Genomic DNA, 23,456 nt, shown 5'->3' with positions numbered 1-23,456 from the left:
GTTGGCTAATCAATTCATAAACATAAACATGATTTAATCTCTCCCACGAAACTGCAAAATCCTCAAGGTCAGGAATTACATCTTATACTTTTTTGTATCCTCCTGCAGTGGAGATATACACAGTGTGTCCTGCACAGTGACCGACAGAAGAGTTTAACAAATAGCTTTTGATTAATCACAAGTGCATTTGTGCTCCTGGACAGTGTTTGTTGGGGGAGAGGATGGAAGGGTCAAGACAGAAAATGAAGTATGATTTGTCTCTGTTTTTATTCTTTTACTTATCTGGAATACAGTATAGACGACACAGGGAGAAAAAGCAGCAGAAAACCACCTCAAGACCCCAGTGATATATTTTTTGCTACAACAATCTGGGATATAAATACAGGTTTACCTATTCTAGGGTTACATCAGAGACCTGTGAGTTGAAGGCTGATGAAGACACACTAAGATGAAACGATTGCCAGACTGCAATTCAGCTTCATTTCATCCCTGCTTCTCTTCATTTTGACCAATAAGGCGGTACTGACAAGAAAAGGAAAGAGGAAGTCAAGGAGAGCTTGATAAATAACAACGTCCTCTAATTAAACATCCTCTACAAGCAAGGCGTTCCAGTTGTGATGGTAATCCCTTTTCTCACTGTATCTCCCCGAAAAGGGTGGCAGTAGAGTCTCTGCTTGCTGAAAAGTGAATGAGACGGAAAATGAACTACCATGAGAACCTATTGTGGAACAGGGCCATGTTACTCACTGTAGCGGCGGGAAAAGTTGATTATCTTGGATTTCCGCGGCAGGAAGTCTCCACTGCTGGTAGAAACACGTCTGTTGTAGGAGATGATATTGCCCTGGCTTTTATTTTTGTAGATCATGTAGGCGTAAGTGATGACAAAGAACATCCAGAAACAGTGCATGCATATACGGGACACCAGACCAAACCAGCGCATGATTCTGACCTCCGCCATGGAAGAACCGTCATTGGTAAGGCATTGTACCACAATGTTTACAGTTTCGTAGAAAAGGATCCAAACGACGTAGATTACCAGGCCCCTGTGCATGTGGGTGTACACTGAGTATAGCAGCAAGCAGCTGATGAGGATGGTGATGAAAGATAGGAAGACAACGATAGTCAGGCTCCAGCAGATGATGAACAGTTTTATCAGGATACTTGTGCTCTTGATCTGTGACATCTGCTCAGTGCAATTGTTTCTCCTTAGGTACTTCTGTTCAAAGATGAGGTACAAGTCCACGGAGGTGATGGTAAAGACCCCTGACAACAGGGAGCCCATTTTGGCGGTCATGCCACACCAGTGCTGCTGTTTCATGCTGAGACTTCCTGTGAAGACAAACAAGAGCGGGGCCGGGGATAATTCTCATTCCTGCCAATGTGGTAAATTACCCAGGGCTTCTGCCTCCTTCCCCCAATTCACCTGGAGAAACAATGGAGAGAAATGTGGGCACCAGGCAGTAACAGCTTGGAGAAGACAGAAGGCTGTTTAAAATTGTTTGGGAGTTTGAGTGGGGAGGAAGGAAGAGGCAGTCCCAGGCTGGTGGCAGTGAGCAGATAAATTGGAGGAGTGGTCCTCAACTCCAGCTTCAGCTTCCCATTATAATCACTGACAGTCCCTACTCCACACCAGCTAGAACATTCTCTGGATATGACCCAGATATCAGTATTTTTAAAAACTTCCTAGTGATTTTCATCTGTAGCCAGAATTGGAAAATACTGAATAAGAAAGAAAGAAAGAGTCAGTCATGTCCAACTCTTTCCAACCCCATGGACTGTAGCTGACCAGGCTTCCCCATCCATGGGATTTTCCAGGCAAGAATACTGGAGTGGGTTGCCGTTTCCTTCTCCGGGGGATCTTCCTGATCCCGGGATCAAACCCGGGTCTCCCGCATTGCAGGCAGACTCTTTACCATCTGAGCCGCCAGGGAAGCCTAAAATACTGAATAAAGCAAGTTAAGTTGTGCTCTTTATCTCTTCCAGTCTTGCCCTGGGTTGTCATTGCTGCCTCCTGAAGGGGAAAATTGGCCGCATTATCCAGACCTTCAGTGCAGGTGTCTCAGGAGAAGAGGCACGGTAGCGGCACAATAGCCTTGCTGGGTGAGTGGATGAAAACATTAGGTTCTGAGGAATCACTCCTCCACTATGTATCAAAACTTGAGGAATATGATGAAAGGTGTACTTTAAGGGAAATTTAAAACCTTAAAATAGAATAGCCTTATCATGGAAAAAGAAAAGACAATAATGAGCTAGGCATTCAACTCAGGGAGTTAGGGGGGGAAAAAATCCAACCAATGATAAGAATAAAAAAAGACAGGAGGAAGGAAAGAAATAAAAGAACAGAAATCAATAAAAAGAAAGAGAAGATTAAGCAGAAGGACTTCGATTGCTAATTAGTGGAGCCAACTTGCTGATTAAAAAAAAAAAACCTAAAAATTGCTGGATAAAATAGTTTTTAAATAGTCTTGAAAGTACAGAAGTACTGACAAGATAGGAAGGAGGAGAAAAAAAGACTATAGGACTTCAGGAGCTGGGACAGGTAAGCAAGCATGCAAGTCAGATCTGCTCTGAGGGTATTTGCCAATCTGTGTGTGCGTCCTTAGTCGCTTCAGTCCTGTCCGACTCTTTGTGATCCCAGGCTTCTCTGTCCATGGAATTCTCCAGACAAGAACCCTGGAGTGGGTTGTCATGCCCTCCTCCAGGGATCTTCCCTACCCAGGCATCAAACCCACATCTCTTAAGTCTCATGCATTGGCAGGCAGGTTCTTTACCGCCAGCGCCACTTGGGAAGCCCCTTTGCCAATCTGGGCAAACTTGAATTTCATTATGAGAACTCTGCAACGTAACGTGGGATGAGATTAAAGCTCAGGGTCCACCAAGGTGGGGAGTCTATTAGAAGGCCTTCCCTATATTAGTCATGACCCCAAAGGGTTATGATCACAGTAAAGGGGAATCAGAAGTAAACTTGCCCCCATCCTCTCCCAGGAGACTCCAAGGAAACTTAACTGAACATTTCAGGAGAAAATGCTCCTTGAGACATTGTCACTGTAACTAGCTTTTTACAGATTTGTAGCCCAAATTACGTGAAGTATTTAAAAAAACTTCTAAGTAATAAATCTAGTTTAAAGTAGTCCTAGGACTTCACTGGTGGTCCAGTGGTTAAGGATTTGCCTGCCAATGCAGGGCATACAGTTTCAATCCCTGGTCTGGGAAGATTCCACGTGCAGCAGGGCAACTAAGCCCTGCACCACAACCGCAGAGCCAGGGCTCTATGAGCAAGTACTGAAGCCTGTGTGTCCCAGAGACCGTGCTGTGCGACAAGAGAAGCCACCGCAATGAGAAGGCCCCTCTCGCCACAACTGGAGAAAGCCTCTTCACAGCAACGAAGACCCAGCGTGGCCAAAAATAAAACAAAAAAAAAAGCAGTCCTAAACTGGAAGTGTCTCCAAATGCCTGGGAGAAACGAGCTCACATCCTCTCTGGAGGGATACATCTTTGTGCGGGTCCTTAAAGAATTACCTTAGAAATTCTCCAGGGACAATGACTAGTACACAGTGAAAAATACCTGAGCATATAGGGAACGAGGCACTGGGAGAACCAGCAGGAGCAACAGAACGACAAAAATACCACATTATGAAGCAAGCATGGTTATGACAGTTTCTGCAATTATTTAATTATTCAAATGTTTGAATTTTATTTTTATCTGCAGTAAAATACACATAACTTAAAACTCACCACCTTAACCATTTTAAAGTATAAACTGTTGTTTAGTCGCCAAGTCCTGTTTGACTCTTTTGACTCCATGGACTGTAGCCTTGCCAGGCTTCTCTGTCTATGGGATTTCCCAGGCAAGAATATTGTTATTTCTGCTTAGCTTCTCCATTTACCCTGTATTTATCCTTCCCAGGCCTTGGCTTCCACATCTTTTTTTTTCCTTTTGGACTTGCTGCGCAACTTGTGGGATCTTAGTTCCCCAACTACAGGGATGGAACCTGTACCCCCTGCAATAGAAGCATGGAGGCCTAACCACTGGATCACCAGGGAACTCCCTCCACACTTTGTTTTCCTTCGGCTGTGGCACACAGCCTGTAGGATCCTAGTTCCCTAACCAGGGATTGACCCCATGCCCCCTGCAGTGGGGGCTCAGAGTCTCACCTACTGGATCACCAAGGGAAGTCCCCACATCTTTAAAATTGGGTGTACTGGTTACTTTTTTCTCTTTCTGTAATTTTACTAGTTATTATAATAAAGTATGGGCTGCCCTGGTGGCCCAGCAGTAGAGAACCTGCCTGCCAATGCAGGAGACGAGGGTTGGACCCCTAGATTGGAAAGGTCCCCTGGAGAAGGAAATGGCAACCCACTCTAGTATCACTGCCTGGGAAATACCATGGACAGAGGAGCCTGGTGGGCTACAGTCCATGGGGTCGTCAAAGTGTCAGACACGACTCAGCAACCAAACAACAACAACATAACAAATGACTCCAACACTCAGTAGCATAAGACAAATAAGTCACCTATTTATTATGCATGTGGATTCTGTGAGTGGAGGACTCTGGAGGTTAGCTTAACACTGTACATGATGAGGAATTTGGACGGGACACATCCAGGAGATCGTCACCACTCATGAATTTGGGGGACCTCTCTTTGAAGACTCATTCACGTACATGTCTGGCGATTGCTGCCAGCTGTCTGTTGGGGGTCTCGGTCCCTCTCCATATAGGACTTTTCATGCGGTCTCTCTGTGTGGACTCATCTGGGTTTCTCCACCTCTTGCTGACTGGCTTCTCCAGAGCGCATGTCCCCAGAAGAGTGAACTAGGGGAAACTGTATCACCTTGTTTCAACTTGGCCTTGGAAGTTGCACAGGCTTGCTTCTACTGTACTCTGTTCTTTTCTCTTTTTTTGAAGTATAGTTAATTTACAATGTTAGTTCCTGGTGTACAGCAAAGTGATTCAGTTATGTGTGTATGTGTGTGTGTGTGTGTGTGTGTATTTTCTTTCATATTCTTTTCCATTGTGGTTTATTACAGGATATTGAATAGAGTTCCCCGCGCTATACAGTAGGACCTTGTTTGTCCATCCTATATAGAATAGTTTATATCTGCTCATCCCAGACTCTCAATCCAGCTCTCCTCCTTGGCAACCACAGTCTGTTCTCTGTGTTCGTGAGTCTGTTTCTGTTTTGCAGCTGGGGTCATTTGTGTCATATTTTAGATTCCACACGTAAGTGATATCATATGGTATTGTCTTTCTCTGTCTGACTTACTTTGCTTAGTATGATAATCTCTAGGTCTATTCATGTAGCTGCAGATGGCATCATTTCATTCTTTTTTATGGCTGAATACCATTCCATTATATATATGATATACGTGCATATATCATATATATATATATATATATATATCACATTTTCCTTAGTTAGTCAACTGTTGATGGGCATTTAGGTTGTTTCCAGGTCTTGGCTATAGTAAATAATGCTGCACTTTATTCTTGTGAGTCACCAAGGCTGGGCCATTTTCAGAGGGAGGAGAAATGGATTCTACCTTTTGCGTCAGGAGTTTTAGGGAATTTTCTGAGGTGCAGGGGATTCTTGTTATCTCAGTGGTCAAAATCCAAACTTCCACATTTGCCAGGCTGACCAGGGAAGGAAAAGTGACCATAACAAGGAAATATTCACCAATGAACTGATGTTCCCCATTTTCCCCTATCACCACAACATTCCTCTAGGCTGAAACTAAGGGTTCTATGTGTGCACCAAGCCCATCAAATCAAGTCTTTATTGTTCAGCCTCTCTCTGAGAGCCCAATGTAAATAACTGATGACCCAAAGCAAATAATTTGCAAAGCATCACTGCGAGTCTTGCAAGATCTCATGTAGCGATTAAAAATGATGAAGAAAACTGCTCAAATTACATGAAGCCTTTAGCAATCCTGGATATGATAGAGTTAGTCCAGTGGATAACTAGAAAAGGAAAAAGTCACTAAGAACATAATAGGTACTTCAGTAAAGAATTGTTTGAAGATGAATAAACTGCTACATATTCACACAATGGGAGGTTAAGCAGTCATCAAAATGAATTACTGTAGCAACACAGAACAGTTGGAATGAATCTTAGTAATGTAATAGCAAATGAAAAAGTACCAAAAGAAGATATACAGTTAAAAGCAACTATAGGTATGTTATACACACGCATACACAATTTTTGGACTCTATATCTAGATGTGATAAAACTACAAAACTATATAAGGAAAATACAGGAATAATGAACTTAGGATTCTAAATGACCATCACCTCGGGCCAGGGGAGGAAGTGAAATGGGTTGGGGAGATCATATAGTCATATCTGATTTAATGACAAGATCCTAATTTTACTTTGGGTAGAGGATTTGAGGGTAAATGTTACTTTATTAAAAATAACTAATAATTTTAAAGTAAATAAAGGAGTTATGCATGGATCAGTTAGGGCTATGTCATGCACCAAAGATTATGATAAGTCTAACCATGAGCATAAGAAGTATGATAAAAAAAAAACACTAAAACAGAACAAGGATAATAACAGTATTTACCTCATAAGGTTGCTGCGAGGCTTAAACAAGTTAATATATTTAAAACATTCAGAACAGTGCTTGGAACATGGTAAGCACTGTACTATATGAGTTTTTGCTATTGTCATTTTTGCTTTATGCCAAGGGGTAACTACTATTTATTATGTATGTAAAACTACTATTTATTAAGTTGTGTTGCAGAAGATATCAGCTTCCCTCCCAATATCCATTTCCTCTTCTTTGCTAACAGAAGTCTACTTTAGGTCAACTAAAGCTTGGGCTCGGTCAACCTTGGCCCCAGTTCTATGCTGAATTCTCCTCTGCTCAAGCCCTCTCATAAATATGCATGTACCCCAAGCTTGAGACTTGCCCAATTCGCTGTTCAGGGAGACATTGCTTTGGAAAAGATCCCCAGTGTTCTTATTTGCTGCCAGTAATAATAAATCCTTCCTTCTCCCTATCTTTGGCTTGGTTGTGTCTATTGGCACCTACCAAGAAGCAAACTCAGTTTTTAGGCAACACTATCTCCATTTTCTTTCTTCTTAGCTTGAATGTGGTATGATGCCTAGAACCTCAGCAGCTATTTTGTTACCATGAGGCAACAGGCATAGGGACAAAAGCAAATATGCTACGGATGTCAACACTGAGAGAGCATCTTTTTGTATTTTATTGATTACTTCTAAAGTTGAATATTTTTATAAATATCAATATGCGATTTTAAAATCTCTGTCTAGGGACTTCCCTGGTGGCTCAGTGGATGAGAATCTACCTGCCAACCTAGGGGACATGGGTTCAATCCCTGGCCCAGGAAGATTCCATATGCCACGGAGCAATTAAGGCTGTGCTTCACAATTACTGAGCCCAAATTCTAGAGCCTGTGAGCCACAGATACTGAAGCCCACGCACCTGGAGCCTGGGCTCTGCATCAGGAGAAACGTTTGCATTGAGAAGCCTGTGCACGACAATGAAGAGTAGCCCCCACTCGCCAAAACTGGAGAAAGCCCTTGCAAAGCAACAAAACCCCAGTGCAGCCAAAAATGAATAAATAAACAAAAAATACAAAAAACCTACATCTAAATAAGTCTGAAACTATCTTCCCTGGCAGTCCATTAGTTAAGACTCTGTGTTCCCCATATAGGGCGCATGGGTTTGATCCCTGGTCAGGGAACTAAGACCTTTCATGCAGGTTTTTGGCGCAGCCAAAATAAATAAAAGATAAATAAGTCTAGAATCATTTTGATAAGTAGAAAATAAAAAAATACAAAGTGGCAAGAAAGCATGAAGGCATAATTTATTAATAGTATTTTTCTCTCAGTGATATCTGAAATATTAATGCATCTTGCATTTGATAATATCTTAGACTTACACAATTATGGTAAGAACTTTAGTTCTTAGTTGGGGAATCTTAGTTCTTAGTTCCCCAGTTAGGGATTGAATGTTTACCCTTAGCAGTGAAAGCGCAGAGCTCTAACCACTGGGAAGCCAAGGAATGCCCTCAATATTTTTAGTTCTTTTCACAATCCAACTTGTGGTTCCAACAGAGGATGTTGCTCCCAGCTCCCTTCAGCTGGATCTCTGGCATTATTGGGTTGAGGCAGGGAAATAACTAATGGCAATGAACACATTATAAAGTGGACTTCTCTGGCAGTCCAGTGGCTAAGACTCCGTGCTCCCAACGCAGGGGGCCCAGATTTCATCCCTGGTCGGGGAACTAGATCCCACATGCTGCAACTAAGACCCAGTGCAGCCAAATAAATAAAAAAGAAAAAGAAGAGCCTAAGTCACCTACGTCAGTTAAAAGGTTTTGTTTTTTGATGTGAACCATTAAAAATATATTTGTTTATTTATTTAGCTGCATCAGATCTTAGCTGTGGCATCTGGAATCTTTGTTGCATCTTTCAGGGTCCTTCATTGAGACACACGGGCCCAGGAGTTGTGGGGTTCAGGCTCAGCTGCTCCAAAGCATGTGGGATCCTAGCTCCCTGACCAGGGACTGAACCTGAGTCCCCAGCACTGCAAGGATCACCAGGAAGTCCCTGTGGACCATTTTTTTAAAAGTCTTTATTGAACTTGTTACAATAATGCTTCTGTTATAGGTTTTGGTTTTTTGGCATGAGTCATTGGGATCTTAGCTCTCTGATCAGGGCCCAAACCTGCACATTCTGTATAGGAAGGGAAGTCCCAGAGGTGTACATATATATATAATTGTAAAAATACTAGATGTAAGCAAAACACCGAATGCTCGCTACAAATTCACTCTCCCACCAAAAGTAAATGTACATCCCTGGTTTAGAACATATTTGTCATAATTTTTTTTTTTTTTTTTGGCCGTGCCATGCGGCTTGTGGGATCATAGTTCCCCAATTGGGGAACCTTTACCCTTAGCAGTGAAAGTGCAGAGTCCTAACCACTGAGAAGCCAAGGAATTCCCTCAAGAATTTTTTTTTTTAACACCTCAGTAAAAATGCCTACACCTTATGTGGAGTTTAAAACAGGGGCTGGTGGGCTTCAAGTCTCTGTTCTGTGGGTTGCACAAGGCAGCTGCCCACAGCCCCATGATGGCCGTGGGTAAGAGCTTGGCCCCTGTTTCTGGCACCAGGTTCTGCCTCTGGATTCCAAGGCATCCCTGAGGGCCAGAGGAGCTCTGGTCATAATGGAGGTTGGATTTCCTCCTAGCCTGGCAGTATCAGGCCAATTTAATTGGATTTTTTTAAATGAAAATGGATAATTCACATATATAGGAGCTTGAGTTCTTTGAGATATATCTTCTACACTTTCTTTAAAATAAATCTATCAACTTAAAAAAAAAACTACTGAGATAATTTATGAACCCTTCTCATTCCCTCTCCTTTGGCTTTGTATATACCACAGAAGGAATTTGTACCATAATCGGACACTCTAGTGCAAGAAAGCAGTTTTATTACTATTATTTTTAAATTATTTACTAGTTTACTTTTGGCTATGCTGCATCTTCATTGCTGTGTGGGTTCTTCTCTAGTTGCACCAAGCAGGGGCTACTCTCCAGTTGCAGAGCACAGACTTCTCATCGTGGTGGCTTCTTTGGCTGTGGACGGGTTCCCAGGCCCTACAGCACAGGCTCGATATTTGCTGCACGCAGGCTTAGCTGCTCTGCAGCACGTGGGATCCTCCTGGACCAGGGATTGAACTCGTGTCTCTTGCATTGGCAGGCAGATTCTTTACCACTGAACTACCAGGGAAGCCCCCTCTTCTAGCTCTTATTTTTAAAAAAGTAATATAAAATTGGACTCAGTCGTCTTCCTCAAGGAGTTAGGGGAAAATTCTATCTCAAAGTGTTTTTCTCTCTCCCCTTGATGGAGTCACATTGAATTCCCAGGTTCACCCAATTCTAGAATCTCATGGAAGGGCTCTGGACTTTAGGCTGTGTGGTCAGTCATGTGAGAGTGTGAGAGGCTTGATGTCCTAGCCTCAGTGGTCCCACTGCTCATAGCCCCAAAGGCTGTGGCTCACAGCTCAGTTCCCAGCCTGGGGTCCACGCAGCCAACCCATCAATCATCCTGTCGCTCCGGGGTCAAACATGGGTCCCAAGGTGGGCAGAACTAGGCACTTCTCCATTCCCCGAGGATAGGGAAACCCCATTCACTGTAGGAGTCGGAAGTGATTCCCTGCTCGCTCATCTTTTCAGATCTATACCCCGACCCACCCACATAATCAAGATCTCTGCCTTTGAGAGCCTAGATTTTCCAAAACAAAAGTAATTTAACTCTCTAATAGGGGAAGAGATAGGCAGTCCTCTTAAACCTACAAAAGGAAGATGCCCGTCATGCTTTGTGGTAAATCAGTCAACAAACAGGAAACCAGTCCCAGCTATGAATGAGGTAATTTGGACAATAAATCACACTGCTGCTTACAAAGTCCTCACCATCTGACTCCGATCCAACTTTCCAGGAACATCTCTGTGCATTCCTCCTTGTGTATATAATACTCTCATTTCCTCCAATGTCTTTCCTCCCCTTCTCCACCTGGCTCGCTCATACTCATCCCTCAAGGTCATGTGAATCCTCAAGAAGGTGCCAGGGCTCTAGTTTGGTATTTGTGATTCTCTTGACCTTTCTTTTGTGGTCAGAAGTCTCACATCAGTACCACAAGCAGGAGAGCGCCAAACTCTCCTCTGCATTTGTCTCTTTCATAGGAAGGAAACCACTTCCCACAAGCCCCAGCAGCCTTCTTTCCCTGGCTCACTGGCCAGAGCTGGGTCACATGGTCACCCAACACTGCAGGGGAGGCTGTGGAAGTCAGTTTCTGGTAAGCTCAGTAGGATTGCCATAACTGGTTAAGACATATTGTGATTCATGCCAACTGGGAACACAGTTGTCCCCTCTCTCCAAAAACAATGAATCCCCTTCCCAAGGAAGGAGGAAGGAAATGGCTAATAAAGTCAATCACAGAGATCCTGTTCCATTAATTATCCCCTTTTCCTCACTGACACGGGAAGAACTATTATTATTTGTTTTCCCCTTCTTCCACAGAAGCAGGGATATACACACAGTTGGCCAGAATAAGGTTTGCCTTTCCTGGCCTCCCTGCCAGCTGAGTGTGGCCATATGACCAGTTCCTGAGAATAGGTTGAAAGGGGGAGAAATAAATGGGACCAGCTTCCCTGATGGCTCAGGGGTAAAGAATCCGCCTGCAATGCAGAAGACACGGGTTTGATCCCTGGGTCGGCAAGATCCCCTGGAGGAGGGCATGGCAACCCAGTATTCTTGCCTGGAGAATCCCACAGACAGAGGAACCTGGAGGGCTACGGTCCATCGAGTGGCAAAGAGTCAAACATAACTAAGCATGCACACACCACGTATTAAGGAGAAAGTCATCTTTCGTTTCCCTCTTCCCAACAGCTGAACTGTGGATGGAGTAGGGGGAGTAGAGGGTGCCCTCGGGCCAACTGGACAAGGACATGATAAACACAGAGGATCTAGGCCTCTGAAGATTCACAGGGCAGGGCTGCCACTCTTACCCAGGCTCTTAGGTGACCGAGGGAAACTAAACTTCTATCACGGTGATGTGTGCGTGTGCACATGTGCACGCTCAGTTGTGTCCAACTCTTTGCAACCCCACAGACTGTAGCCTGTCAGGCTCCTCTATCCATGGAATTCTGCAGGCAAGAACATTGGAGTGGGTAACCACGCCCTCCTCCAGGGGATCTTCCCAATAAAGGGGACAAACCCTTGTCTCTTGCGTCTCCTTCATTGGCAGGTGGGTTCTTTACCAGCTGAGCCACCTGGGAAGCCCTCTGTCATGGTTAAAGCACTGTTATTTTGCACCCAAACTCATGTCCTAACAAACACTACTGCCTCCAATCCTTTGCCTGTAAGCATGCCAAAGTCTCTTCCAGCTCAAACAATCTCTCCTTTGACCCTGTGTTTCTCTCTTATTTATATTCAGTCTTGGTGTCAGAGCAAGCAACAGATACTTGCTCTTGGCTGATTTAAGCAGAAAAGTCATAGCTCATAGATGTGTGCAAAGGGTCAGTTATTTATTGCCACAACAATGCTACATAAATAACCACAAAACCACAGCAGCATGTAACAATGAACAGTACTTAGTTCACCAGTCTGCGGGGTTCAGCTTCTCTGGGGCTGGGCTGAGCTGGGCTGATTTCAGCTGGACTTACTTAATGTCTGGGGTCAACTGTTGGTTGACTAAACAGTTTTGTTGATTTTGGCTGAGTTCATTCATATGCCTGAGGGTCAACTGGCTGTTGGCTGACTTAGGATGGCCTCAGCTGGGATAACTCAGAGAGACTTGGCCTAGGTCCAAGTGATTCTCATCATCCAACAGGCTAGCCTAGACATGTTGCAATGGCAGAGGCCCACAGTGAGGGTGCTATAGACTGAATGCTTTTGTCCTCCCCAAATTCATATGTTGAAAACCTAATGCCCAGTGAGATGGTATTAGACGGTAGGGCCTTTGGGAATTGATTAGGTCAGGAGGGTGGAGCCTTTCTGAATGAACAAGCACCAGAGAGATCCCTTGCTCCTTCCTCTGTGTGAGGACATGGCAAGAAGTTGGCAGTTTGCAACCCAGAAGACAGCCTTTGCCAAAACCAGGCCATGCTGGCACTCTGATCTTAGACTTCCAGCCTCCAGAAATGTGAGAAATAAATATCTCTTGTTTACAAGCCACTCAGTCTGGAGAATTTTGTTATATAATCGCACACAAACTAAGCCAGAGAGCAAGTGCAGCCACGTGAATGGTTTCCAAGCTTCTGCTTGTATGCCTGCCTGCATGCTAAGTCACTTCAGTCGAGTTCAACTCTTTGCAACCCTATGGACTGTAGCCCGCCAGGCTCCACTGTCCATGGGAATCTCCAAGCAACAACACTGGAGTGGATTGCCATTTCCTCCTGCAGGGGATCTTACCGATCCCGGAACTGAACCCAAGTCTCTTATGTCTCCTGCACTGGCCTGCAGGTTCGTTACCACTAGCGCCACATGGGAAGCCCTCTGCTTGTATAATGCTTGCTAAAATCCCTTGATCACAGCAAGTCACAAGACTGAGTCAAGAGTTAGAATGAGAAGGTCCCACAAGATAACACAGATGCAGGGAAAGGTGAAGAACTGGGGCATTGATACCATCATCTATCACACCACATTCGGAGGTTTTGCTTACAGGATGGCAGCCAATATCATGCCACAGAGCTGGGCCGCTGAAGACTCTGCTGCTGCCAGTGATGAGCGTCTGATGCCAAAGTTACACTGAGAGGCCTTCTGGCAAAAGACTCTAGGTATTGCTGCTGCCAGAGCTTTTCCCTTAAGTTGGGTGTTGCTGTCACAACTGGTACTGCTCACCAGGAATGAGTTCTCTTGTTCTCTTTTTTCTTTGCATCATAAGCTCCTCCTGATTCAAAGTATACTTTGGGAAAGTTTCATCCGCAGAGCCTATGACATGTGCACTTGCTTTGTTCACAAGAAAGGATGGGAAAGTAAGTAGCTGCCATTTTTAGCTGCAATACTGGTAGGTGGGCTCTGCTTCCCACAAGGTTTCATAGAGTGAAAAATTCTCCATACATGGGAAAGGCGTTTATATTATAGGCATCTAAAGAACTACAATAGAACAGCAATGATGGCAGGGAGGAAGAGGAGGAAACTAGCTTCTCAATCTCCTCACAGCTATGCTGTTTTTCATTTGTTTGTTTGTTTTTGCCATATTGCTTATGGGATCTTAGTTTCTCAACTAGGGATTGAACAAAGTCCCTAGCACTGATAATGCTGAGCCCTAACCATGGGACTGCCAGGGAATTCCCCACAGCTAAGCTTCTTGAAAGGGTACTCCTAGCTGTCTTTCCCCTCCTACTTTTTTCCCATTTCACTCTGTACTAATCAGTTATGGCCACCTTAACGAAGCAAAATCCAGTGGTTTACAACCACAAGCATCTATTTTTCTCACTATGCTTCAGGCTGCAGGTCGACCTGGAACAGTTAAATACTCATTGGTAGTAACATAGGTAAGTGGTGCTATTTATAAAATGGAATATTATACAGCAGTGAAAATGAGTGAATTACAGCTATAATCTATCAACATGGATAAATCTCAAAACCATCCTGTTGCCTAAAAGAAGCAAGCAACAGGAGAATGAATACCATACACTGTCATTAAATCATTAATATAAACAATACATTATTTAAGGTTACAAAAACAGGTCAAAAATATACATACACAGAGGATGTTTAATACAAAACTCTGCACAGTGGTTACACTTGAAGGCAGGGGAATGCCCAGAGGGGAAGCGACTCCCAGGAGGCACCTAAGGTACTGGTGATGTCCTGCTGCATAGCGTGGGGAGTGGGGGACGTTCAGGGAAATGTTACTGTTATTCATCAAACTATACATATTAGTGTTATACAATCTTTTGTGTATGTGGTGTATTTAATATCTCATGAGAAAAACCTACTACTTGTGAGGCTGTGAAGCAATGGTAACTCTTACCCATTGCAGTGAGGACCAGTGTAAATTGGAAAAACCATTTTGGAGAGCATTTTTCAGTACCTAGTTAAGTAGAAATTGTGCACATTCTATGATCCAGCATGTTTTTCCTGGGTATCTCTCAGCACCTTAAAGCAGTGGTTTTTTGAACTTTGTGACAACAATCTCTTACTGAGATATATGTTTTACGTTACAACCAAGTACACACATACACACATATGTATGTGTGTAAAAAGTGGAAATAAAATTTTTGCACAATAATGCCTTTTCCTATTACACGCAACACTCTGATCTTTTCTAATCCTGTCTCTTCTTTTTCTTTTTTCATTGAGATATAATTGACACAACATTGTCAATTTTGTGTATCAGGTATAAATGTCCCCATTTATTCTATTTCATGAAAAGTTCCAACTTTTAAATGTATTTCAACTCACTATAACAGTTGACAAGCTGTCCTTTGAAAAACACCACACGAGAGAAAATTGTGCACATGGTAATGTGTAGAAGAATGTTGACTGAGCACAGCTCAAAATAGAAATAACTGGCGATGGCAATTGAGGAATATTTACATTATGGAACACAATAGGGCAGTTAAGATGAGCAAACTAGAGCTCTTTGTATCAACAGAATGCAGAGTGAAAAAAGCCAGTTGCTGAAGCATATGTACAGTGTGTTGCTATTTATAAAGTTTCAAAACATGAAAAGCATGTTGTTTATAGAGAGGCGCATATATAGTAAGGAGAAGGCGATGGCACCTGACTCCAGTACTCTTGCCTGGAAAATCCCATGGGTGGAGGAGCCTGGTAGGCTGCAGTCCATGGGGTCGCAAAGAGTCGGACACAGCTGAGTGTATATAGTAAAAGTGTATAACATGGAAGAGAGCGAATTGTGGTTTCCACTGGAGAGAGGGAGGGGGGTGGGACCAAGGAGGGGCAAAATGGGGATTTGGAAGGTTTTTTTGTTTCTTAATCTTATTCTCAAATGCTATTTATTCTTTATTCTTTACTGAAGGGCTGGCAAACTGCATCCATAGCCAAATCTGGTACAGTATTTTTGCATGGTCTGTGAACTAAGAATGGTTTTTACATATTTTAATATTTGGAAAAAATTGAAAGAAGAATATTTTTTAACTTGGGAAAATCACATAGAATTCCAATTTTTGTAGTTACAAATGAAGTTTTATTGGAACACAGCCTTGATAATTTTGCAAAGCTGAAAACTGTTTACAGCCTGGCCCTTTATAGAAAAAGTCTGCCACCCTCTAACTTATTTATTTACTTGCTTACTTATATTTTTTGGCCCACTATGGGGGATGTGGGATCTTAGTTCCTTAACCAGGGATCAAACCCGTACCCACAGCAGTGGAAGCACAGAGCCTTAACCACTGGACTTAACCACTGCCAAGGAAGTCTCGACACCCCCTAATTTATTCTATGACATATATTTCATAAGGATAAAAATATGGTAGCATTAGAGAAGAATTCTAGAAAGAAAAAGATGTATAATTATACTAACAAAAGTTGCTAAAATTTTCCATGTTTTCTTCTACTCTTTGATAAGAGTCAAGTGTATTTTTATTGAAATCAGGCAAAGATTTTTTGCATTCTGCCTTTTCCCTGCTGGACATCACTTCATAAACCTTTTTGACGTGCTATGTAGCATGCAAATTTGCACGATTTAATGACATAGCCTGGTTCAAGTTTACAAACCACATGCCATAATTTGTATAACCATCTTCTCATGTTTAAACCTTTGTAATCTTTTGATTTACCCCGTTTGTTATTGGTTACAAGGCAAGTAATACCTTTGTATACAGAGCTTTTCCCCTCCCTCTTTTTAACTGACTTTCTTAGAATAAATTCCTAGGAAAGAAATGCTTTATCTTCCTTCCACCCCTTCAGACTCTACTCTCTCTTTCTTTATTCCTATAACCTCTTGCTTCTTCAGTCTTTTTGCTTAGCCTTTTGCCGTCCCTGACATAACTGATCTCTCTCAGTTGACTCTCTCAGTGGTTGTTTAGGTGCTGAAAAAGCCCTTTTGCTGTTGGATCCCAGTTTGACCTCACCATTCCTTTGGTGGTCCAACTTTCTGCGGTGCCTTGTGAAGTCTGCTTCTTGCTCTCATTTCTTAATTCTTTTCTTAGCACAGAGTCCACTCCACTCTTACGCTGAGATTAAAGTCTGCTAGTGATCTCTGGGATTCCCTGGTGGCTCAGATGGTAAAGAGTCTGTCTGCAATGTGTGAGACCTGAGTTCGATCCCTGGGTTGGGAAGATCCCCTGGAGAAGGAAATGGCAACCCACTCCAGCATTCTTGCCTGGAAAATCCCATGGACGGAGGAGCCTGGCGGGCTGTTTCATGGGGGGCACAAGAGTCAGACCCTTCCCTTTCACTTTTAGTGATCTCTTTGGAACTTAGTCCAAAGGCTTTTTTTTTTTCTTGATTTTTATCTCCCTCTGTAGCTGTTACTCTGAAAGGTCCTTCAGGTTTTTTTCTTTCCCTGTATGTCTCCATTCTTGGTTTAACTCTTCCATGGAACTTTCTCTAAGGATTGAGATAGAATCACCTCTTTTGAGTCCACACGCAACCCAGACATAGCTCATTCCCTTTGCTCCAAACTCTTCTTTGCTCTAATCTGTTTTTTTACTCTCTTCTGAATGAAGATGAAGTTAAAGAGGGAACAGTTAAAAACTTGCAGCCAAACAACATTGAAATTTTCTACTTACAGTTTCAAAATAATAAATAAATTTTGAAATAAATTTAAGGATCATAGGTCACTCTGTTCCACGAGCAAAAGGTCTCCAAAGTGCAGTCTACAAGCATCAGGGTCACCTGGGAGGCAGCTGTTGCTGTTGTTCAGCCGCTCAGTCATATTTGACTCTTTGCAACCCCATGTACTGCAGCACGCCAGCCTTCCCTGTCCGTCACCATTTCCCAGAGTTTGCTCAAACTCATGTCCATTGAGTCAATGATGCCATTCAACCATCTCATCCTCTATCACGTAAGTTCTACCTGAGACCTACTAAATCAGAATCTAGACTTATAACATGATCTCCAGGTGACTCACATGTACATTAAGTATGAGAGAGACTTCCCTGGTGGCCCAGTGGTTAAGAACCCACCCGCTCATGCAGGGGACACAGGTCTGGGAGGATCTTACATGCCATGGGACAGCTAAGCCCTTGGGCCACATCTACTGAGACCGGGCACTCCGGAGCCTGTGCTCCGTAGCAAGAGAAACTCTACTGCAATGAGAAGCATGCACACCGCAACAAAGAGTAGCCCCTGCTGGGCAGTAACAAAGACTCAGCACCACCAAAAATGAATAAATTTTTAAAAAGTATAAGAAGCACCAGTATAATGGACCAGTCAGTACCTATCACTAAGGGTCTCTACCAAAAGTGTTCCATGCACCCCTTAGAACCAAGGATTTTCACCTTAAGTTTGGTGTGAGGGTGGTCCTGCTGCCACAGCTATCACCTTTTGATGGACAGGTGGCTAGGTGGATGACCTCCGTCCCTCATCATTTTAAGTACAAGTTAATCTTTCTGAAACTGCAAAAGGGTTTGAAGAGGACATTCTTTCCCAGGAAAGGGAGGCTATTTTTCAACAAAGAGCATAAATAAGCTTATAGACTCTTTGGTAAGGTGGACACACCCGCCAGGGATTGGAAAAATGGTTTCTATCATCTTTTCCAACAAAAAACACACGTGAACAACATAGAACCAAAAGACAAGAATAGTTTATACTCTTCATTCTCTCATTCAGCAAATATTAAGCACCTACTGTGTGCCAAGCCCTATTCTAGGTGAGAAGAGCAGAGACAGAACTGACAAAATCCTTGCCTTACATTTACATTCTGGAAATGTGGAATTTACATTCTAGGGGATGGAGATGGACAAGAAACAGGCATAAAATATGGCAGGTAAGGGTAACACTTTAAAGAAAAATAGATATTTGAGGGGAAAGAATCCCAAGCAGAGGCAGTGGCTAATGCGAAAGCCTTGAGGTAGGAACATGAGTGGAGTGTTCAAGGAACAGCAAAAAGCCAGTAAGTGTGGTTGGAGCAGATTAAGCAAGGAAGAGAGTGGAACCAAACCACAGAGAGTCGTTAAGAAGCTGGAATGTTGTGCCAAGTGAGACAGAGCCATTGCAGGGTACTGAGCAGAGGAGTGACATAACCTGACTGACCTTCTAACAGGCTCTCTCTCTCCCCCTCTGTGGGGGAGAATAGACTCTAATGGGACAAGAGTGGAAGAGGCCTACTAGCAGGCTGCTGTAAGGATGTGGTTGGTCACAGTGGTGGTGGTGGTGAAAAAAGGCTCAAGGATTTCAACTTCTCTAACAAAGACAATTTTAAAAGTTATCACTAGACAATTTTTTTTTTTTAATTGTGGATGGGAAACTGACTTAGAAAACAAAAAGTAGGAATATTAATGGCTTCTCAGGGTTGAGCAATGTTAGCAGCATCCTCTGGGAATCAGTGTTATTTAACATTTCATAAATGATTAAGAAAAAGGAATATTTTGAGACTTTTCTAGGTACACAAATTATTCTCTGCTTTCCACATAGTGAAATGTCAAGTCAATTGGGAGTGCCTCTTGGAACATTTCTAAAACTATATGAGTAGGCTGGAAAGTGGTAGATGACTTGCCATGTGGACAAGTCTAAGGCAGTTCACACAGGAGGAGACAATTCAGGTGACATCTTTAACACAATGAACTCTGAACTGTCAGCTGCCCCCAAGGAAAGGGATCAGAAGCTGCTGTAGGTTATTCCTTCAAGACATCAGTTCTTGTAAAATCCAAAATGCCAGTAAAAGTTCTGGTGGTTTCAGAATAATGACAAAAACATCAGCTTCAACAAAGACCTCAGGAACTCCCTTATGGATCTCAGTATGCAGTGTTAGTCACTGCATCCTGTGAAAAATAACAGCCAAGGAAAAGCCACTAAAATGATTAAAAGGGTAGAGGGACTTTTGTTTGATGGCGGATACATCTATAAATATGAATATCTGAGACAAAATAAGACGAACGTCTACAAAAACATGAGACATTCAGAGAAAATTAAAATAGTCCTTTTCATGCAATCTCATGATTGTGAAATTAGGGGACAAAAACAACTTAAAAATGGGGGTAATGTCTATGTAGGAAGAAGCCATTAGTGGGCCTATTTAAAAAGGTCCTTTAGAGGGAGGTGGGAGAGGGGTTCAGGATGGGGAACGCACGTACAACCATTGCGGATCCATGTCAATGTATGGCAAAACCACTACAATATTGTAATTAGCCTCCAATTAAAATACATAAATTTATATTAAAAAAAAAGATCCTTTAGACCTTCCAATATGTGGAAGGACTGTGATAGCAATAACCAGGAGTGACAGGTGAGGAACAATCAGCCCACTTCAAGAGTCCTTTGATGGGATAGAAATTATGTGGACTAGGGTCTGCTTCCTGCCCTCTCCTGGCCCCATCACTGTGGTACAGAAGCACAGAAACTCAAAAAGGGCAAAAAACACTGACAAGACTTTCAAAGGATTCAAAATGCTAATATTAAATCTCATTCTGAGTCAAAACTAGATCGAAAATAAAATCAAGGGTGAAGATTTATAGTAGATTAATAAGGCATTAAAGATGTCCATTGGCGGTCTGAATTGGACAGATAAAAGAAGATTATTTCCTGAATAGTTTGTCCACATCTAGGTTCTCTTGGTCAGAAAGTGACGGTTATTGGTTGAAACAGAGATTTGATCATCTGAATTTCAAGCATGGCACAAGTCCTTTCACGGGGATCAATTATCTGAGGAGAGAGAGGCTCTTATGAACCAACCGTTAGTCACGTGTTGTGTTGAACAGTTAGCAACTCTGGACCGTCCGGTCAGTTATTGATTTTCCTCCACCGATTGAAAAAATCAGATTCCGAACGGAAAGAGGGGAGTGGGAAGGATAATAACCAGAGTGTCATTGAATTGGGAGATGTTAAAAATGGGCAGCAACCAATACAAGGGCCCTTATATTTAGGTCAAAGATTTATATACATAAGTATATATGCTGTTTTCAAAAATATTTGACTCAATAACCTCATTACCTCCAAAGAAAACAGCACCTTCTCCTTCTTCCCAGAGGTCCCTTTCTTTACCTGCTTCTTCCCCGGCCAGAAGGATAGGCTACCCACTCCAGTATTCTTGGGCTTCCCTGGTGCTCAGCTGGTAAAGAATCTGCCTGCGATGCGGTTCAACCTCTGGGTTGGGAAGATCCCTGAGAAGGGAAAATTTACTATTAATAACTGTATAATAGTAGGTAACATGGTGATTATTGCATGTCTGACCTGTTTAAATATTCACATTTATCATCTCAATTTAATCTTCACAATAACCCAATGAGTTAGGTATTAATTGTTCATTTGTCCAATAAATATCTTTTCAGCCCCTGTTATGTGGTCTCTGCTCCTACTCTAGGTGCTTGGGATGCAGGCACAGCCTATGGAGAAGTGGCATGGGTTGCTCACTGAGTATGTAAATAGGATAATCAGGTCTGTTTATCTATTTGTTGTGATTATAGCTGATGTTCTGATGCTGTCCAGATATCCCTTCAGGACTGAAGATTTTCCCCCAGCTGCTCAGAGTGTTGACAGCCTTCAGCTGTCAATCTTTTGTAGAAATTGCCTTGGGTGAAGAAAATCATCTCACCCAAGTCTTCTGGGGCAGCCCATATCCAATGGCTGGTTAATACGGTGTTCAAAGACCTGCCTCCTTGCCCCTACTTGACACTACTGTGAAGGGTCACCCTGCTTTAACTCTTCTCATGGGCCTGGCTGAGGCCTCATTCAGGCTGCACTGTGCTCCAAACAACTTCTCCCTGTACACAACCTGCCTCTTCACTTCCCATCCACAGGTGTTGATATCAAGAGCACTTCTTTTCTTCTCTGCGGATGTTTGCCTCAGAATCTTCTTCCTGGGACTATTGGTACCAGCAGTGGTTAAAGAAAGAAGGTGCTAAGATGGGATTTTGGAATTTGATCACCCATCATCCAGTTTGACAGAAAGAACCCTATTGATATCAGTGGTAGAATACAGGTAGGCCCTGGTAGGAGGTAACAGTGACCTTTTTAACATTTTTCACTGTTGTAAAACTGGGATAGTGTTCTGGTGGAGGGGAATGCACTAGTGGTGTGATAAATCAGGCATTTGAGAAATATGGGAGACATAATAATCGCAAGGACAGTGGAATTAGAATAATTAACACTTCACAGTTTTGAGAAGGAGTAATCAGTAATTTCTTTGGTGATACTTTTGAGTTATGTATGCTTACAAAGACTCTTGAGAGTCCCTTGGACAGCAAGGAGATCAAACCAGTCAATCCTAAAGGAAATCAACTCCGAATATTCATTGGAAAGACTGATGCTGAAGCTGAAGCTCCAGCACTTTGATGACCTGATGCAAAGAGCCTACTCGTTTGAAAAGACCCTGATGATGGGAAAGACTGAGGGCAGGAGAAGAAGGGGACTACAGAGGATAAGATGGCTGGATGGCATCACTAACTCAATGAACATGCGTTTGAGCAAACTCGGAATCAATGAAGAACAGGGAAGCCTGGTGTGCTGCAGTCCATGGGATCACAAGAAGTCGGACACAACTTAGCAACTGAACAGCAATAATCAGCAATTTAAAGCCTAGCGCAAAGGCCAGAGGACCTCCTTGGGAGCGTATGAGGAGACACTCCCTTATGCTTGGAGGACGGGGAAAGCAGAGGATCTTAATCACAAGAGTAGCAGAGCACTAAAGATGATCAGGCTCCCAGCCTGGGTAGGACAGAGCCCCGACTGGGGAAGAATGGAAATTCCATAGATGTAATGTGAATATCTGAGTTGATATATCCCCATAAATTTAAATTTTCAGGTTACCTGAACCCTCTGAGCTTGCAGAAATGGCCCGCCTTTCCCAAGGAAGGGCTGGTCCTGCCCCCATGCTTACAGAAGATGCAGGGGACTCTCTCCAGCAGGACACAAACCTGCTCTAGAATCTGCCACTACCTGCCTCCTGATCACTAAGCCAATACCCAAGGTACGGTCACAGCGTAACATGGACAGAGACAAGCTGGGCCTGATGAGGAAGGAAAGGGCTCCTACTCCCAGAGAAGCAGCCAAAGCTCCCAACACATGGCAGGAGCTGCTGTGAGAGGACACAGGAGACTAACTGCATCCTGAAGCCGTGGGATCAACAGGGGCAGCACAGGAAGTTGCAAACGAGACTGATTTTTAATTTGGGAGCAGACTTTCAGGACGTAAGATTTAATACCCGGCAAGATTCCAGAGTGACAGTGTGAACACACTGCTAAAAACAAAAAGAACATTTTTTTCTTTCAACTTTTATTTTATATTTATATCTAGCGTAGCTGATTAACAACGTTGTGATAGTTTCACCATTCTCCCCTAAACTCTCCTCCCATCCCGGCTGTCACATACTATTGTGCTGAGTTCCCTGTGCTATACTGTAGGTCCTTGTTGATTAGCTGGGATGGTTCTTCCTTTTTTTTTTTTTCTTTTTGGCCACATGGTATGGGGGAATCTTAGTTCCCCAGCTGGGGATCAAATCTGTGCCCCTTGCAGTGGAAGCACAGAGTCTTAACCGCTCGACCACCAGGGACATCCCTAGGACAGTTCTTAGAAGCATGGGAAAAATGATGGCCCTCACTAAGTGAGGTAGAAATGCCAGGATGGTCCTGGCAGATGATGGAAGAAGAAATAAAAAGGCTCGGAGAAGGTGGCACGCTAGAGTTGCTATGCTATGTGCAACAGAAAAGCCTACCAGGTGGCTATGTCCCACCGGAGGCCTGGGGCACACCTCAAAGTGTAAGAAGTGTATGGCGAGTGAAAGGAGGGTACCAGCGTCACTAAGAGTCTACAGGCCGGGGCTAACGGTAGGAGATGCTGTTACAGAACCAGGCTTAC

General features: G+C 43.1%; 1 protein-coding gene across 1 annotated transcript; it reads right to left on the bottom strand.

The window, feature by feature from the left end:
• Window positions 254-1,420, bottom strand: TMEM217 (transmembrane protein 217). Its single transcript, XM_018038666.1, has one exon. The coding sequence runs from the start codon at window positions 1,316-1,318 to the stop codon at window positions 740-742; it is 579 nt and encodes a 192-aa protein (XP_017894155.1). The 5' UTR covers window positions 1,319-1,420; the 3' UTR covers window positions 254-739.

This window comes from Capra hircus, chromosome 23 (assembly GCF_001704415.2).
Source record: "Capra hircus breed San Clemente chromosome 23, ASM170441v1, whole genome shotgun sequence".
In the NCBI taxonomy this organism is placed as follows: domain Eukaryota; kingdom Metazoa; phylum Chordata; class Mammalia; order Artiodactyla; family Bovidae; genus Capra; species Capra hircus.
The sequence above is the reverse complement of the archived record's forward strand: the minus strand, read 5'-3'. Positions and strand labels throughout refer to the sequence as shown.

Coding starts and splice junctions, on each gene's coding strand:
- TMEM217 (XM_018038666.1), bottom strand. CDS start 1,318: ATGAAACAGCAGCACTGGTGTGGCATGACCGCCAAAATGGGCTCCCTG.